This window comes from Salvelinus sp. IW2-2015, linkage group LG17, assembly GCF_002910315.2.
Source record: "Salvelinus sp. IW2-2015 linkage group LG17, ASM291031v2, whole genome shotgun sequence".
NCBI lineage: Eukaryota > Metazoa > Chordata > Actinopteri > Salmoniformes > Salmonidae > Salvelinus > Salvelinus sp. IW2-2015.
The window spans coordinates 15,008,246-15,024,183 of NC_036857.1; the positions used below are offsets into that span (position 1 = coordinate 15,008,246).

A 15,938-nucleotide genomic window follows, 5' to 3' on the forward strand; every position below is an offset into this window, starting at 1 on the left:
TCAATGTTGAGAAACTTCAATTGAAGTTCATTTATTTTCAAAAGCTTTATGACATGTCACTCCAAATAGTGTAATTTAAATCAATAAAGGCAAACAAACAAACTTACACAGACTCGTGTTGAATACACAACATCACTTTATGAATGGTGTCTCTTCGAAGTTAGAATGAACATTTTAGCATTTTCCTTGAACATTGAATATTTGTATTATTAATAACATACATTTTACATAATCATGACATGATGTACATTTAAAGTAGATTCATTGGATCCATTTGAAGCATAATATTCATACATCACCAAATTGATACATTGTATCATTGTGACAATTCATTGTAAATTGTTTTTTTTTAAATGCAAAAAAAACAGGTGGTGTCACTGACACCAAATAAACAGTAGCAACCCATTATGGGTTAGACATACAATAAAAGTATGTTATTAGCATAATTTAACTCTGTTTGTATTTTCAGAGTTATCGTTCTCAGACAAGAACATGCATAATAGTAACACTATTAATTCAGTGTACATTTTCATATACAGAGTATGTATCCAAACCAATCTGAATCATTTCATAGAATCCTTCCTTTCAAAGGAATACTGGCAAAATATGCCCTTGCTTCATCTGGATGAAGACTATCGACGTAGCATCTCTTGCCAAATGCAAAAGAATTAGACCTCCGTCACTCCGAACACCACTGTCCATGCCTGTCATAATATAGACTGGCCTGTCCAATTCCGTTTGTCTGACATGAAAAAGTCTGAAGCATTGCTTTACCAGGGCCTCCAGAGTGGATGGGAGACGGGGCTCATCACACCCTTGGTGGTGGCCTGGTGGACTGGGGAGCCCGGCGGGGAGAAGGACCAGGGAGCCTGACTGTGTTGGCTGGATGTCTGCAGGCTCTGGAAGTGGCTCAGCAGCGAGCTGTAGGACTGTGTCTTCACCTCACACTGAGACAGGAAGCTGACAGCGTCCTGCACACAGCGAGAGTAGCCCTCATTGGCTGCTGCAGTGGAGGAACTTCCTGCCTGCTGCTGGCGGCTCAGGAAATAGACAGTCATCTCTAAGATGTCAGCCTTCTCCTGCTTGGAGTCGGGCTGCTGGCGGAGGAACTCGGGACCCAGGAGGGACTTGAGCTGCTCGATGCTGGTGTTGATGCGATCCCTACGCATCTTCTCCACCACTGGCTTCCTTATCTGCACAAAGAGAAAACAAGGAACAATTTAGTAAACTTGATCTGCCCTGTACTAGTATCAACAGCAATAGAATAAGTACGAAATGTATTTATGTATTCAAAGACTTAAAAGCATTTGTTTACCTTAGTAAGTGAGAGGTGCTGCTTAGGGTTAGTCACCTGTCTAATCATAGTTGGTGCCAATGGATATAGCAGTAGTAGTTCTGTTGAGCTGAAGTCTCAGTAAAGAGCCAATTGGATATGTGCTGTCTTCCCTCTGGTTCTCCCTCCTATTTATACTCTTAAATCTCCATATGAATGTGTGGGTCTTGGGCTTGTTGGAGTTTCTCACAGTCCGGAGCCAATGAGAGGGCTGGGAATGGCATTGATAGATGCTGGGCTGCCACATGCTCAATGAAGTGTTTATTGCTGAGGGGACAAAGAGTGTGCCTCCAGGGAGCAGGTGGAGGGATGGGGAGGGAGAGGGATGGGTGGGAGGGAGGGAGGGACAGGCAGGGAGAGGGAGTGGAGGGAGGGGAGCGGACATGGCGCCGCGTTGTGGATCTGGGAAAGTGGTGACCCCAGAGGAAGGAGTGTGCTCGTCTCTTGCCAGGATCACAGAATAAAGGGTGAGCACAAAGTGTTTTGGCACAGGGCACACGTGGGTGTGAGACTGAGATAGGACTGTGATTCAAATAGCTCATGGGGCTACTGTGTGTCCACTAGCTTAATCAAACAGGTTGCTTTCAATAGTCTAACTTCATATCCATGAGGATCTGTTCATACCCTTGGATCTTTGGTGCCATGCCATGTCATGTAAATATGTATTAATGGGGTGATGATTGGGCAACATTAAGTTTTAAGTTCAACTTTGGTGTGATCTGTATATTTGTCAGATAGTAGATTTATGTGTTACCAACATTTCACAGTTGTAACTGCCATGAATAGTCTGCATTGTAACCCAGTATATATCCATAATTGAGTTTTGGAAACAAACACATGTAGATATAGATTGCCAGCGTTGCTACAGCACACACCTGCTCGCCCTGCCTGTGTCCCAGTCACACGCTCCCCCTTCCTGCCCCAGTGGAACGTGAGAGCCGCCGTGCTCCTGTGCTTCCCACACTTCAGTGTTAATGACACTGGGGCGAACAGACAAAGGAAGTGTGCCCCGTCAAACAAAGCTCGAGTGACCAGGGCCCCCTCCTCCCTACTGCCCATGCACAGTGCAGTCAACAAGGCTCTCACAGGGATCTCACAGGAACACCATCTGGACAGATAGGACACTTATCACCCAATGGACCATGTGAGACCTGCTCTGTGAGAAACAGGGAGATGAAATAGAATGAGTGAGAAAGTAAGAGAGGGAAATAAAATAAAAAGTCAAACTTCAAAGTCTTTTAGATATTATGATGACTATTTGACTAATACATGAAAATGTACGATTTTATATTATAAACTGGGTGTTTCGAGCCCTGAATGCTGATAGGCTGACAGCCATGGTATATCTGACCGTATACCAGGGGTATGACAAAACATTTATTTTTACTGCTCCAATTATGTTGGTAACCAGTTTATAATAGCAAAAAGTCACATCGGGGGTTTGTGATATATGGCCAATATACCACGGCTAAGGGCTGTATCCAGGCACTCCACGTTGCGTTGTGCTTAAGAACAGCCCTTAGCCGTGCTATTCTGGCCATATATCACACCTCCTTGGGCCTTATTGYGTAATTATACTATTACCACCAAATCAAATAGTCCATATGAATAACTAATATAAATTTTAGCAATACCATTTTAAAGGGCACCTCCAACCTGTTCATTTGAATCAGGGCCATTGTATTTGATTAATTCATGCACTTCTTATTGCCACATGAGATACACAGAGTCATCCTCATTTCAAAGCAGGCGAAACACAAATATCTTACAGCACATTCAACATGACAGAGCTCTATGCTGACCTTTTTTACAAGAAGTACGTGTGCGCCTAAGTTGAAAACTATAGGCGAACACAAAGGAATTTAGGAGCACAATGAAAAATATTTGAGGTAATAAAGCTAGAATCGTACATTTAAATTCCAGGTCGCACATCAAAATATTTAAGCTCATATGTGAGTAAAATGGTCGCACTGTAGAGCCCTGCATGAAGGACCAACCAGGTCTGGTAAAGACCACATCAAATGGACCTGGATATTAAACTGATGAAGATGTTTATCAATTAATCTTATGGGAGATATATACTCTAGGTTTATTTAACATATGTTTCCTTTCTTTGTTCCCACAATGGTAAAAAGAGAAAGTGCACTGACAGGGTGGAGAAACTTTACATGGCGCTCAAGAGCCAACGCCACAACGGGGTCTCCAGCACAGACGTGTGGGACAAGACTGTCTCCTTCTCAGTCAAGAGTCCCCTGCTCTTGCACAATGGCTACTCAAAGTACTCCAGAGATACTCTACGACTGTCTCCATTACTTGCTGAAGATGTTGCCCCACTGTTTATCCAGTTAGGATCTCCATGGAAACACTAAAACCAGCAGTGGGACTGAGCATAGTAACATTGAGCAGTTCTTGTAGCCTATGCAAAGTTACTCTCACACCAAATCCATCTTTATCTCTGGAAGAACTAAAGATGTGGACTATGTCAATTGTTGTGGACTATTTTGCAACTGAAATGATTGGGATATTTTTTTTTTACGATAAAAGTATGTATATATTTTTCCAGAGATTATTATTGATAAAGTGGTTGACTTTTAATCTATGGTCTTTTGTAAAAATAGAGTTTAGTCTCTGTACTGTATGTATATGCTGTCCAGACTGTGATATTCTTTGGTCAATAAAATAACCATAAAATGTGCATTGTAGGCCTTAAGAAAAGCATGAATTGCTTTAGTATTCCTTGCAGAGATGTTCATTGAAGACTACTCTATGAAAAAATTGTTGAAACTGAAAGCCATATTCCTGCATACAAAAGGAACAATATTGTTTTTTATGCCTATGCTTATGTTGAAATAAGTATAGTATAGGCCAAGGGCGCAACTTTGGTTTTAGAAGTGGGGGGGACAACTTTTTTATATTTTTTATCCAGTCAGATAAACACTCCAAACAGCCTACCCGACCGCTCGGAGGCGTCCACGCGGGCCTAAAGCACGCCTTTGCCTTGTTTGGTATCACATTCCAATGATAAAACCGTGGGGGTCAAAAATGCAATTTCACAATGTGGGGGGGGGGACATGTCCCCCCTTCCCCAGTGAAAGTTGCGCCCCTGGTATAGGCTACAGTAGAGCCTCATGGTAGGCTAGATCACAAGTGAAATTATATTTTTGATATGCAATGTAAAACATTTATTGTAAAAAAAATGTATGTCTGCTTTTTTTGTTCATTCTCAGTCATTTCTTCTCTATTGCTTACTAAATCACTTGACAACTATGGATCATGATAAAGAGTACACCACATTTATTCAATAAGTATTTCCCTAATTACATAATAGTCCTAAATGTGCRGCTCTACTAGCCAGTCTTTTCGTATGTTCATGTAACCTATACATGCAAGCAGGCACACATTCAACCTTACCGAACCCAACACACAGTTTGCATATTGCTATTTTGCTGGTAGCCAACAAACAAATGAGAGAAGTGTTGCTTTTCTGTCTACTATTTTATGTAAACGATACTCAGTCTTATCTGGGTAATAAATGCATMTTTTCTTCTTACAGTTCATTTTGCAGAAGGCCGACTGCACGCTGCCATTAGCAACTAAATGATCCTGTGTGCGATTTTAACATAATCGGTTCAAGGACATACATCTGGTGTATAAGACGCAATTATTGGTATCATGATTGTCTTCCACAAATGGTACCAAGAATATGCATAATCCTTGCTTCAGGGCCTGAGCTACAGGCAGTTAGATGTGGGTATGTCATTTAGGCGAATATTGAAAAAAAGGGGGCTATCCCTAAGTTAAATTGTGATTTTAATGAATGGAGCGAATTTGGTGCGGGAGCTTTTTTTTCCTGTGAGTGTGGCGGTTTTTTACCTGAGCGGTAGGAAAGACCGGAGCGGATTTCCAAGCTCAACTCAACTCACATGCTCTGATCCCATGTGCACAGAGGAGACTGGCGGCACTGCAGTTTAACTTATGCCAAGCCCAGAAAGACAGAAAGACATTTTTTGCATGAATTGTCTTTGAGGGTTATTCTTTTTTAATAACTCACAGCCGAAGTAATTAACGTTTTATATTCATGCTGTTACATGGACGAGATTGGCTCACATGCACACGCAGAAKGAATGGAACAGTGGAATCACTCATGCACTCTCGTCTAGTACCTGCTCTTAGTGATCTATTATCACACAGTCTCCGGTGAGCGTAATTTGTTTTCGTGGCTAAATTATCATAACTGTTTGTGGCTAGACAAGCTAGCTAGTTGAGTGTCTTGATAATGGCAATCTAGCCAGCTAATGTTAATTTATGTGCACAGCCGCTAGGTTAATTTAATTCTCTAGCTAGCATTCCACTAGATAGCACAGCCACAAAGGCTAAATGGTCTGTCGTAAAAAATGCATATAAACAAAAATTTGCCTTTTGGTCCTAATTTAAGGTAAGGGTTAGACATACGGTTAACGTTATGTTTAAAATACGATTTTAATATGATAAATTGTAGAATATAGGCAGGGTTTATAACTTTGTGGTAACTAGTGATGACCCTACTAGATAACTAGCTAGCAAATGCTACTGTAACATTACTGTACTTGCTATTGTGTGACTCTGAAAAATAGTGTGTATAAATGGTTAGCTGGCTATTTACTTATAGGCTACTAGCTAGTCATGTAATGCTGTTCGCTTGATGGTGGGGAGGGGGTCTGAGAGTTGGACTTTCTAAGTCTGTGTTTACTGTTTCTGTTTCTCATTCCAAACAGCCTACCAGTTTATGAATCTGGAGACACTGGAGGTGTTTGGGGTGGAGAGGACAGTGGACTCAGTGGAGGACATCCCAGCCACTTGGCAGTAAGGGTTTGATTAATCTCGCCCGGACGCGCGTGTAGATCCTTGCATTTGATTTCGAACCGGGCTGCATCCCAGTCGTGAGCCAACAGCCCAGCTCTGACCGACGGCGAAGTCAGCTCAAAATTCTTTGATTGCTTTTGATAAAAACAATTTATCAGCCTTCCCAATGAAACATAGTTTGAAAAGTCTAACATATATTTACWGAAAATAGATGTATGTTTCTGAATGATGCACCATGCTGCTTTGTTGACAACATGACTGAGCTGCGCAGATTACTGTTCCATTTGAGAAGGGCGCTCCTCCCTCAACGCGTTTTACCGTTCACGTCACTGACCATAGCTGGGTGCACCGCAGCTCAGGTTAATAGAACTTTCTCAGTGTTGGCACTGCTACTTCCTACCTGATGGGTAAGAGGACATCACACACAGAATTAGGAGTCTTCCCCTATTTACATGTTTGGGTGTATGTGTGTCAGAGGTGAGGGACGATAAGACAGTGTTTGAGAAGAAGCGTCTGGTGTGTTAGGACTTGCGGATGCACTCCAATTTCCTGAACAGAAAGGTGACATTAAGTATTTCTCTACACCCTAACCATTACCCCCTACTCTCACCCTGGCCTAGCCCCTTACTTTCAAACCAGTAACCCATACGTTTCCAACATGACCTGGTGTGTGTGTGTGTTACACAGGGTGTTACAGGGGGAGTTGAAGGGGGAGCATGCCTCGTACCTGCGGCAGCACCCAGATTTCCACGCCATGATGGCCGACTTCTTGCAGTTCCCGTTACTACGAAAACCAAGCGAYGTCATCATGTTCGCCTGTGAAGACTTCTCCCCTGGGGGGCCTCTTCAACACCTCTTCACCTTGAGGACACACTGTGGCTTCCTCTCAAAGGTCCTTTAGTGAGGACAATACTATTCTGGTTAGCAGTTGTCACTAGTATGTACAGTGGCCCTCGAGATCTAGAGTATTGTTTTTAAATTTTGTAATACTGTTTTTACTGTCTACTGTTTTTGTTTGCATGAGCTGTATTCAAACATTCCAATCAACTCATGCTCATCTGACTCAAAAAGTAAGGCTATTGTATAACTTTGCTGCCCAGATTGCCTAGGAATGTAACATCCTTTGAATAATACAATTATATGTGTGTTAATAGTCCAGACAATCTTGCAAGGCAGACTAAAGGCGTCCCCATGCTTAATAGCTGAAACAGTTCAGCAGAGTTTGTAAATATATTGCATTTTGCATTTTGTGACTGCATTTTGTGATGTTTTTGTTAGTTTTGGACTTTAGTGAGTGTGTTTTTCGGCTGTTTGGATACAACAACAAAAAATCGTAGAAGCAAGCCAAAGTTCGGAGCCGAAGTCCATGTCCCTTCGTCGGCGATTGGTCAACAGTAGGGGTTCTTCAATAAAATCTTTGTTGTCATTCAACGAGAGACGACTCGTTTTCATGCACAGTTTTTCATTGAAAAATACTGTACCAAACATCTTAGTTAGATGTAGAATTGCAGGACTAAGATCTCTTCKGCAAAAACGTCAGAATTAATGACAGATTTCCTGAGTTATCTTAGATTAGTTCGGGCTATTGTGAGACAAGCTACGGCATCTCAAAATTGACAAACAGTACTATTGTTGCTTTTAAGGGAGTGAGAGCACACTCATTCGACTAGCCGAGTTTGGCTAGGCGCCAACCAAACTGAAACATACCGAAGAAGCCTTAAGACAGCATTGACTTTCCATACCAAACTCCTCCACCCCTATAAAATAGACTAAATGGTATTTGAGAGCTTTTATTGGAAGGTAGAGGAAACATCTCAAACCAGTTGAGTGCAAATGAAAAGCAACATTTCATCCATGTACATGTATCTACTGACGCACTTCAGTGCACTTAAAAGGCAGGATTAACTCAGTGGGGACAGGTCAGGATGTTGAGCGCACACCAGATACAGCAACATTACGATCTTGCACTATACATTTTCTACATGCTTTAGTTTCACAATAAGGGAATGTATTGTAATGAAACAGGCAGGGAGCAGGTCTCGAACCCTCGACCTCCTAGCCCGAGGTCCGGCGCGCTATCGACTGTGCCGCAAAAGCATGCTCCAGCGGCAGAGTCGATTTCCGCGCTTATAAACCCAGGGTCGTTACACTACTCCCTCCTTTCAAAGAGCGCGTCCTCGCGCTAGCTTGCGACTTTACGTCTTACAGGAACGCGCTCACCGGCCAAGTTGTCTCTTATACACATCTAGATGTGTATAAGAGACAGGGGTACAGGTTAGGATGGTGAGCACACCTGATACCGCATCATTACTCTTGCACTATACATTTTCTACATGCTTTAGTTTCACAATAAGGGAATGTATTATGTCCAAAAAACAAACATGAGGCACTGGGAAGGGGACTCGAGTCAGAATCTACTGTAGCCTATACCAAAGTCTAATAAACTGTTGTCTTTTTGATTCAGTTTTCAACAAAAAAATGAAACAAAATCAAAAACATCTTTGTGAGTCGCTGAATTAAGAGCACTACAGTTCCCAGAGTACACTTGATGTTTCCAAGCTACAGCTGCGTCAAGTCGCGGTTGTGTGATTGCGTTGTGTTAAACAGAAAATATCATACAACTGTCTCCTGAGGTGCAAATATAAACCTAACAAAAATATAAGCACAACATGCAAAAATGTCAAAGATTTTACTGAGCTACAGTTCATATAAGGAAATCAGTCAACTGAAATACATTCATTAGGCCCTAATCTATGAATTTCACATGACTGGGAATACAGATATGCATCTGTTGGTCACAGATACCTTAAAAAAAAAAAAGTAGGGGCGCGGATCAGAAAACCAGTCAGTATCTGGTCTGACCACCATTTGCCTCATACAACGCGAGACATCTTCGCATAGAGTTGATCAGGCAGTTGATTGTGGAATGTTGCCCCACTCTTCTTTAATGGCTGTGCGAAGTTGCTGGATTTTGCCAGAAACTGGAACACGGTGTCGTATACTATGAGAGCATCCTAAACATGCTCAATGGGTGACATGTCTGGTAAGTATGCCTCAGGAACTCGTCACGGAATCTACATTCAAATTGCCATCGATAAAATGCAATTGTGTTCGTTGTTTTTTAGATTATGCCTGCCCATACCATAACCCCACCATGGGGCACTCTGTTCACAACTTTGACATCAGCTAAATGTTTGCCAACATGACGCCATACACGTGGTCTGCGGTTGTGGGAGGCCGGTTGGAAGTACTGACAAATTCTCTAAAATGACAGAGGTGGCTTATGGTAGAGAAATTAACATTAAATTCTCTAGCAACAGCTGTGGTGCATGCCACTTGCATGCTCCCTCCAGACTTAAGACATCTGTGGCGTTGTGTGACAAAACTGAACATTTTAGAGTGGGCTTTTTTTAATTGTCCCCAGCGCTAGGTGTACCTGTGCAATGATCATGCCGTTAATCAGCTTCTTATTATGCACCAGCTGTCAGGTGGATGGATTATCTAGGCAAAGCAGAAATGCTCACTAACAGAGATGTAAACAAATGTGTGCACAACATTTGAGAGAAATAAGCTTTTTGCGTGTATGAAACATTTCTGTGATCYTTTATTTCAGCTCAAAAAACATGGGACCAACACTTTATGTTGCGTTTACATGTTTGTTCAGTGTAGAACAAGCATTACTCATCTCATATGTATATACTGTATTCTATTCTACTGTATTTTAGTCTATGCTGCTCCGACATTGCTCATCTGGGCTCCCGAGTGGCGCAGCGGTCTAAGGCACTGCATCTCAGTGCAAGAGGCGTGATTGGGAGTTCCATAGGGGAGCACACATTTGGCCCAGTATCGCCGGGGTAGGCCGTCATTGTGAATAACAATTTGTTCTTAATTGACTTGCCTAGTTAAATAAAGGTTAACAAACATATATATTCCTTACTTTACGTGTGTGTGTATTGTTGTGAAATTGTTAGATATCAGTTGTTAGATATTACTGCACTGTTGGAGCTAGAAACACAAGCATTTCGCTACACCTGCAATAAATTCTGCTAAACATGTGTATGTGACCAATACAATTTGATTTGATTTGAATACAGCGCCCCATCAGTCATCATTGGGGTTAACGGTTTTCCACTAGTTGCCACAAAGTCAAAATTAGCAATATCGTAAAAATTAATTTTAAAAAAGTGCTTTTTGGTCTTCATTTTAGGTTAGAATATGTAGGCATCTCGAGGCGAACTGCAGATGTACGTGCTGTCAAATCAAAGACACTCCTCTTTTTTGATAAAAAATTAATGTGGCAGTTTGTCACTTTCACGAGGTTGGAATAATAACATGTTAAACTACTTAAGACATTGGCTTTAATGTAGGTTGTACTTTTAGAAAACTAACAAATAAGGAGTAATTTTTCACTTCTCTCATAGGGTCATTTACTTCTCAAACCCCCGGTCTGTTTTGCTTGGTCTGCTTCGCAAGCGTTCCCGAAAGTCTCTCTAAGCTAGCCAGAAGCTAGCCAGAAGCTAGCCAGTTCACTGGCTAACGTTAGTATTTAGCTAACCACGGTTGGCGGTCATCAGCTATCCTTTAGCTCGAAAAGCTATCGGCAGTTTTGTACAACCCGACTCAGACCAGAGCATACCGGACCTATTTTTCTCTCCATATACCCAGATTTCTACCGCAAGCTCTGGACATTTACACCTGGATCTTGCAGCTAGCTAGCTGCTATCCRAGTGACTATTGGCTTACGTCAGTCCCAGAGCAAACATTAATTATTCCGGAGCTAGCCAGCTGAAGAGTTCCATCAGCCACTCCTGGGCTACAATCACCTATCCGGAACCGTTTTACTGCCGATACGGAGCCCCACTGGGCCTTCACGACTGGACTACCGACGTTATCTGCCCGAGGGAGWTATCCAACTGGCCCCTCCGTCGCGACGTAACCTGAACGCCCATCTGCAGACCGCTAATCGTTAGCTGTCTTATCGGCTGCTATCTGAATAGGTCTATCGGACAATTTTCTTGGGTCACTATAACTATATCTATTTTGCCAATTGGATTGGTCCCCTCWACCACACGGAACCCCACTAATCTRCMGACGGAAACACACGAGGTGGCTAAAAACAGACCTCCATCCTCTGCCAGCTTGCTACCCATGGCCCGGCTAGCTGTCTGAATCGCCGTGACCCCAACCAACCTCACTACTCCCTGGACCCTTATGACCACTCGGCTAAGCATGCCTCTCCTTAATGTCAATATGCCTTGTCCATTGCTGTTCTGGTTGGTGTTTATTGGCTTATTTCACTGTAGAGCCTCTAACCCTGCTCATTATACCTTATCCAACCTTTCAGTTCCACCACCCACACATGCGATGACATCACCTGGTTTCAATGATGTTTCCAGAGACAATATCTCTCTCATCATCACTCAATGCCTAGGTTTACTTCCACTGTATTCACATCCTACCATACCTTTGTCTGTACATTATACCTTGAAGCTATTTTATCGCCCCCAGAAACCTGCTCCTTTTACTCTCTGTTCCAGACGTCYTAGAGGACCAATTCTCATAGCTTTTAGCCGTACCCTTGTCCTACTCCTCCTCTGTTCCTCTGGTGATGTAGAGGTGAATCCAGGCCCTGCAGTGCCTAACTCCACTCCTATTCCTCCTCCCTAAGTTTGTTTTATTCACTGCTTTAGCACACTCAGCCTACCCAGATGTCCTAGCCGTGTCTGAATCCTTGCTTAGGAAGACCACCAAAAACTCTGAAATCTCCATCCCTAACTACAACATTTTCAGACAAGATAGAACGATCAAAGGGGGTGGTGTTGCAATCTACTGCAGAGATAGCCTGCAGAGTTCTGTCCTACTATCCAGGTCTGTACCCAAACAATTTGAACTTCTACTTTTAAAAATCCACCTCTCTAAAAACAAGTCTCTCACCGTTGCCGCCTGCTATAGGCCGCCTGCTATAGACCAACCTCTGCCCCCAGCTGTGATCTGGACACCATATGTAAACTGATTGCCCCTCATCTATCTTCAGAGCTCGTGCTGCTAGGTGACCTAAACTGGGACATGCTTACCACCCCAGCCATCCTACAATCTAAGCTTGATACCCTCAATCTCACACAAATTATCAATGAACCTACCAGTAAACACGGGCACCCTCATAGATATCATCCTAACCAACTTGCCCTCTAAATACACCTCTGCTGTTTTCAACCAAGAACTCAGCGATCACTGCCTCATTGCCTGCATCCGTAATGGGTCAGCGGTCAAACGACCTCCACTCATCACTGTCAAACGCTCTCTGAAACACTTCAGCGAGCAGGCCTTTCTAATCGACCTGGCCCGGGTATCCTGGAAGGATATTGACCTCATCCCGTCAGTAGAGGATGCCTGGTTATTTTTTTTAAATGCCTTCCTCACCATCTTAAATAAGCATGCCCCATCCAAAAAATGTAGAACCAGGAACAGATATAGCCCTTGGTTCTCTCCAGACCTGACTGCCCTTAACCAACACAAAAACATCCTATGGCGTTCTGCATTAGCATCGAACAGCCCCCGTGATATGCAACTTTTCAGGGAACTATACTGTTGTTCAGGCTAGTTATCATTATCATTGTTTTTGGTTTGCAATGGACCCTGTTAGTTCCACTCTCCGTCCGTACTTCTGATACCTCCTTGGTCCCACCCCACACATGCGGTGACTCAACCCATTGAGACCAGCAGTCCAGAGATACAACTCTCTTATCATCACCAGTGCCTGGCCTTGCTCCATCCCTTACCCACGCCCACCATACCCCTGTCTGCACATTAATGCCAGAAATCTTTCTACCACGCCCATAAATCTGCTCCTTTTATTCTTTGCTCCCAACGCTCTAGGCGACCAGTTTTGATAGCCTTTAGCCGGCACCCTCATCCTACTACTCCTCTGTTCCTCGGGTGATGTGGAGTAACCCAGTCCCTGCTCATGTCCCCAGTCACCTCATTTGTTGACTTCTGTGATGAAAAAAGCCTTGGCCTCATGCATGTCAACATCAGAGCCTCCTCCCTAAGTTTTGTTATTCACGCTTTAAGCACACTCGCCACCCGATGTCCTTGCCGTGTCCGAATCCTGCTTAGGAAGGCCACCAAAAACTTGTGATTCCATCCCTAACTAAACATCTCAAGATAGAACTGCAAAGGGGGGGTGTTGCAATCTACTGCAGAGATAGCCTGCAGAGTTCTGTCTACTTCCAGGTCTATGCCCAAACATTGAACTCTAATTTTAAAATATCTCTCAAAAAAAGTCTCTCACGTTGCCGCCTGCTATACCGACACCCCCTCGCCCAGCTGTGCTGGACACCATTGTAATGATTCGCCCTCATCTACTTCAGAGCTGTCTGTAGGTGACCTAAACTGGGAATGCTTACACCCCAGCATCCTACAATCAAGCTTGATCCCTCAATCTCACCAAATATCAAGAACCTCACTCAAGTCAAACTACAGGGCACCCTATAGAATATTCCTACCAACCTGCCTCCAAATACACCTCTGCTGTTTCAACAAGACTCAGCGATCACTGCCTCATTGCCTGCATCCGAGGGTCGCGGTCAAACGACCCCCACTCATCACTGTCAAACGCTCTAAACACTTCAGCGAGCAGGCCTTTCTAATCGACCTGCCCGGGTATCCTGGAAGGATATTGACCTCACCCGTCAGTGAGGATGCCTGGTATTTTTAAATGCTTCCTCACCATTTAAAAGCATGCCCTCAAAAAATGTAGAACAGGAACAGATATAGCCCTTGGTTCCTCCAGACCTGACTGCCCTAACCAACACAAAAACATCCTTGGCGTTGCATGCATCGAAAGCCCCCGGATATGCAACTTTTCAGGAATTAGAACCAATATACACAGGCAGTTAGAAAGCAAAGAGCTTTTTTCAAGCAGAAATTTGCTCCTGACCAACTCAAAAAGTTCTGGGAACTGTAAAGTCCATGGAACACCTAAGACACCTCCTCCAGCTGCCCACTGCACTGACATAGGAACACTGTCACCCCGATAAATCCTATAATGAAGATTCAAAAGCATTTTCTCGGCTGGCCATGCTTTCCACCTGCGACCACCTGGCTCACAGCCGCCCCCCCACAGCGCACTCGCCCAAGCCTTCCCCATTTTCCTTTCTCCAAATCCAGTCAGCGATGTTCTGAAAGAGCTGAAAACTGGACCCTACAAATCAGCGGCTAGACAATCTGGACCCTTTTTCTAAACTTCGCCATTGTGCACCCCTATAAGCCTGTTCAACCTCTCTTCGTGTCTCTGAGATTCCAAGATTGGAAAGCGCTGCGGTCATCCCCCTCTTCAAAGGGGGGGACACTCTTGACCAAACTGTCAGACCATTATCTACCTGCCTGCTTCTAAGGTCTTCGAAAGCCAAGTCAACAAACAGATACGACCATTTCGAATCCCACCGACCTTCTCCGCTATGCAATCTGGTTTCGAGCTGGTCATGGGTGCACCTCAGCCACGCTCAAGTCTAAACGATATTAACCGCCATCGATAAAAGAATACTGTGCAGCCGTATTCTGACCTGGCCAAGGCTTTCACTCTGTCAATCACCACATCTATCGGCAGACTCAGTAGCCTGGTTTTTCAATGATTGCCTTGCTGGTTCACCAACTACTTCTCTGATAGAGTTCAGTGTGTCAAATCGGAGGGCTGTTGTCCGGCCTCTGGCAGTCTCTTGGGGTCCACAGGGTTCAATTCTTGGGCGACTCTTTTCTCTGTATACATCAATGATGTGCTCTTGCTGCTGGGGATCCCTGATCCACCTCTACGCAGACGACACCATTCTGTATACTTCGGCCCTTCTTGGACACTGTGTATCAACCTCCAGACGAGCTTCAATGCCATACAACTTTCCTCCGTGGCCTCCAACTGCTCTTAAATACTTAAAACTAAATGCATGCTATTCAACCGTCGCTGCCTGCACCGCCCGCCCGCTAGCATCATACCTGGACGGTTCTGACTTAGATATTTGTGTCACTATATCTATGTCTGGTTAGACTGAAACTCTCCTTCCAGACTCATCAAACATCTCCAATCCAAAAGTTAAAAGAATGGCTTCCTATTTCGCAACCAAACTCCTTCACTCAGCGCCAAACTACCCTGTAAAACTGACATCCTACCGATCCTCGACTTCGGCGATGTCATTACAAAATAGCTCCAATACCTACTCAATATATGGATGCAGTTTATCACAGTGCCATTCCATTTTGTACAAAGCCCTATACACCACCACTGCGACCTGTAGCCTCTGTGGTGGCCCTCGCTCATCTCGTCGCAACCCACTGGCTCCAGGTCATCTACAAGGCATGCTAGGTAAATCCCCTTATCTCAGTCCTGGTCACATAGCAGCACCCACCCGACACGCGCTCCAGCAGTGGATCTCCTGTCACCCAAAGCCAACCTCTTTGGCGCCTTTCCTTCCAGTTCTCTGCTGCCTCGACTGGAACGAACTTCAAAAATCTCTGAATGGGACTTATCTCCCTCACAACTTTAAACACTTGCTATCGAGCAGCTAACCGATCGCTGCAGCTGTACATAGATCCATCTGTAAACTACCCACCCAATTTACCTACCTCACCCCATACTGCTTTTATTTATTTACTTTTCTGCTCTTTTGCACACCAGTATCTCTTCTTGCACATGATCATCTGATGATTTATCACTCCAGTGTTAATCTGCTAAATTGTAATTATTCGATTTATTGCCTAACCTCATGCCCCC

General features: G+C 43.8%; 1 protein-coding gene across 2 annotated transcripts; it reads right to left on the reverse strand.

Annotated features, from left to right (window-relative positions):
• Nucleotides 1-1,423, reverse strand: LOC111976784 (transcription factor HES-5-like). Of its 2 annotated transcripts, none has more exons than XM_024005904.2 (2): nucleotides 1,352-1,423; nucleotides 1-1,193 (listed from the first exon to the last, which is right to left on the reverse strand). In XM_024005904.2, the coding sequence occupies exons 1-2, from the start codon at nucleotides 1,361-1,363 to the stop codon at nucleotides 771-773; spliced, it is 435 nt and encodes a 144-aa protein (XP_023861672.1). In that variant the 5' UTR covers nucleotides 1,364-1,423; the 3' UTR covers nucleotides 1-770. The 2 variants fall into 2 exon arrangements, with proteins under 2 accessions (XP_023861672.1, XP_023861671.1); XM_024005903.2 differs by having other exon boundaries at nucleotides 1,316-1,423.
• Between the last annotated feature and the right edge of the window lie 14,515 nt (nucleotides 1,424-15,938).

What these genes read in the sequence shown, in the direction of transcription:
- LOC111976784 (XM_024005903.2), bottom strand. Translation starts at nt 1,363, where the DNA reads ATGATTAGACAGGTGACTAACCCTAAGCAGCACCTCTCACTTACTAAG. An exon ending in AGCACCTCTCACTTACTAAG is followed by an intron (nt 1,194 to 1,315) that starts GTAAACAAATGC and finishes CTCTTTGTGCAG; the next exon opens with ATAAGGAAGCCAGTGGTGGA.